The sequence below is a fragment of the Dendroctonus ponderosae genome, unplaced genomic scaffold, assembly GCF_020466585.1.
Source record: "Dendroctonus ponderosae isolate FM_Combo_2020 unplaced genomic scaffold, Dpon_F_20191213v2 Dpon_F_20191213_10, whole genome shotgun sequence".
Taxonomy (NCBI): domain Eukaryota; kingdom Metazoa; phylum Arthropoda; class Insecta; order Coleoptera; family Curculionidae; genus Dendroctonus; species Dendroctonus ponderosae.
The window spans coordinates 4,447,593-4,449,370 of record NW_026017111.1 but is presented as its reverse complement, the minus strand read 5'-3'; the positions used below and the strand labels follow the sequence as shown (position 1 = coordinate 4,449,370).

The 1,778-nt window shown below is 49.9% G+C and overlaps 1 protein-coding gene across 3 annotated transcripts in view; it reads right to left on the bottom strand.

The window, feature by feature from the left end:
• Positions 1-1,778, bottom strand: part of LOC109545628 — an 8,265-nt gene that overhangs the window by 2,436 nt on the left and 4,051 nt on the right. For 2 of the 3 annotated variants that reach the window (XM_019916422.2, XM_019916423.2), the window contains 5 exons: positions 1,230-1,421; positions 1,024-1,161; positions 622-859; positions 465-562; positions 192-386 (listed from right to left, as the gene is read on the bottom strand). In XM_019916422.2, the coding sequence (XP_019771981.2) occupies positions 192-386; positions 465-562; positions 622-859; positions 1,024-1,161; positions 1,230-1,421 (861 nt within the window). The remainder of the gene's footprint in view (positions 1-191; positions 387-464; positions 563-621; positions 860-1,023; positions 1,162-1,229; positions 1,422-1,778) is intronic. The other variant, XM_019916424.2, reaches the window with a different exon arrangement.

Below are 1,778 nucleotides of genomic sequence, written 5' to 3'. Positions count from 1 at the left end.
CGACTGGACTCAAAATACGCTTCAGCCCGGTTTCAGGTACAAACCAATATTTATCATGGGCCAAAATAACATGTGCCAAAAAATCACAGATACTTAGAACAGGTACGAGCTTGGAACAGTCACACATGGAACCTGTGACTGAAAAATACTGGTTTGTGCCATCCCTAGTGCGAAAAAAGTCATTCGCCTACCAGTTCATTACGGCGCTGCCTGCGTTGCTCCTCCTGAAACTGCTCCTCACGCATCCGCATGAGTTGCTGCTCCAGCCGTCGGTTCTCCAGGTCGCGTTCGCGTCGCTCTTGCTCCTCACGCATGGCCGCCAGGTGGCGCTTCTCCTCTATCTGCAACCGCAAGTCGTGCTGGTACGCCTCACGTTTTAACCGCTCCTACAAAAACGATTTTTATCCCAAACCCAAACAACATCAGTTCTTCGAAGAGCCTGATATTTGAAACGGTTCGCTTACCCGTTCGAGATCGTCGCTGCGGTCGGAGTAGCTGAATCCGTCAAGATAGGTGGCGGGAGTATAGGACGAACTGAGCCCCCCTTCTGACGGATACCGATCTGTCAAGAAAATTTGGTGTTTCAGTAAAGATTGACGTTTAATGGGCGTTTTGAGTTACCCCGTGGACTGCCTGTCCGCCTATTGGACAGGATGCTTTTCGGTTTATCCATGCTGACCGAGCTGGACGCTCTCAGCACGATTTCATTCTGCGCGCTGGTGAGTCGCTGATCGACGCAGTGCGGATAAGCGGACCGTCTGCGCAGCGCCAAATCGACCAGATCGTCGGTTGCGGTGCGTCTCGAGCTTACAGCGCCCTCGTGCCCCGTCTGGTACTGGCCTGCACTCTCATGCCGCACCTACATAACCAGAGATGGCGTTACACACAACATCTGTCGTCGGTGCTTTACATAAACTCCCCAACTGCCCCAATCACCACGTTACTATGATTATTTATTATGTGCATGTAGTAGAAAAAAGAAGCTTTTTACAGCGGAAAAGCCTTCGTTGACCATTTACTTACTACTAGTTCGCAATTAATGTTCGCAATATCAGTTTGAACTGACTTGGATTCGACAGATAACTCAGTGTTTGTGCTGCGGTCGCTCTTGGGCGACTCCAAGTCCACCCGATCAGTTGGTACCTCTTTAATGCCGCCCCTCTGAAATCAGGCGAATGGCGCCCACACTAGAGGCGGCGCAATTATGCAAAAAAACGGGCGCACAGTACCTTGGCGCCGTGTCTCAAATAGCTCCTGGGCCGATCGGTCGCAAGGCCCCGTCGGATCTCATACTCGCCCAGGCCTTCGTGGGGCGCCGCCCTCAGATGAACGTAACTTGGGGGCGCGTACTCGCCGCGACGGAACGATGGCAGCCCGAAGGGGGCCCCGCTCCCCAAGACGCCGCACCCCGTCGCCTCATCCTGTAACAAGCAAAACAGTAGGCAACGTCAGATTAAAGAGATGCATTTGTTTACGTTTTTCTATGGGAGCAACATTGGTTCACAGTCTATACAAAAGTAGGTACTTACGAGGCTGCTTTGCCGGCTCGGTATTCAATTTGATATACAGGGTTATTCACGCTATACGGCACGGACGTTTGCTGCTAGCTCGTTTGTTTTTTGCAAAGTATTATTTGATAAATCCACAGACGCCTATCGGGTGCACATTTTAAAAATATTTTTACAATGTACAGAGTGTCCCAAAAGCCCTAAAAGTATCAAAGTTGTGTTTTTCTAAATGAAATACCCTATATATTATTGCATTTTTGGATTCTCTGA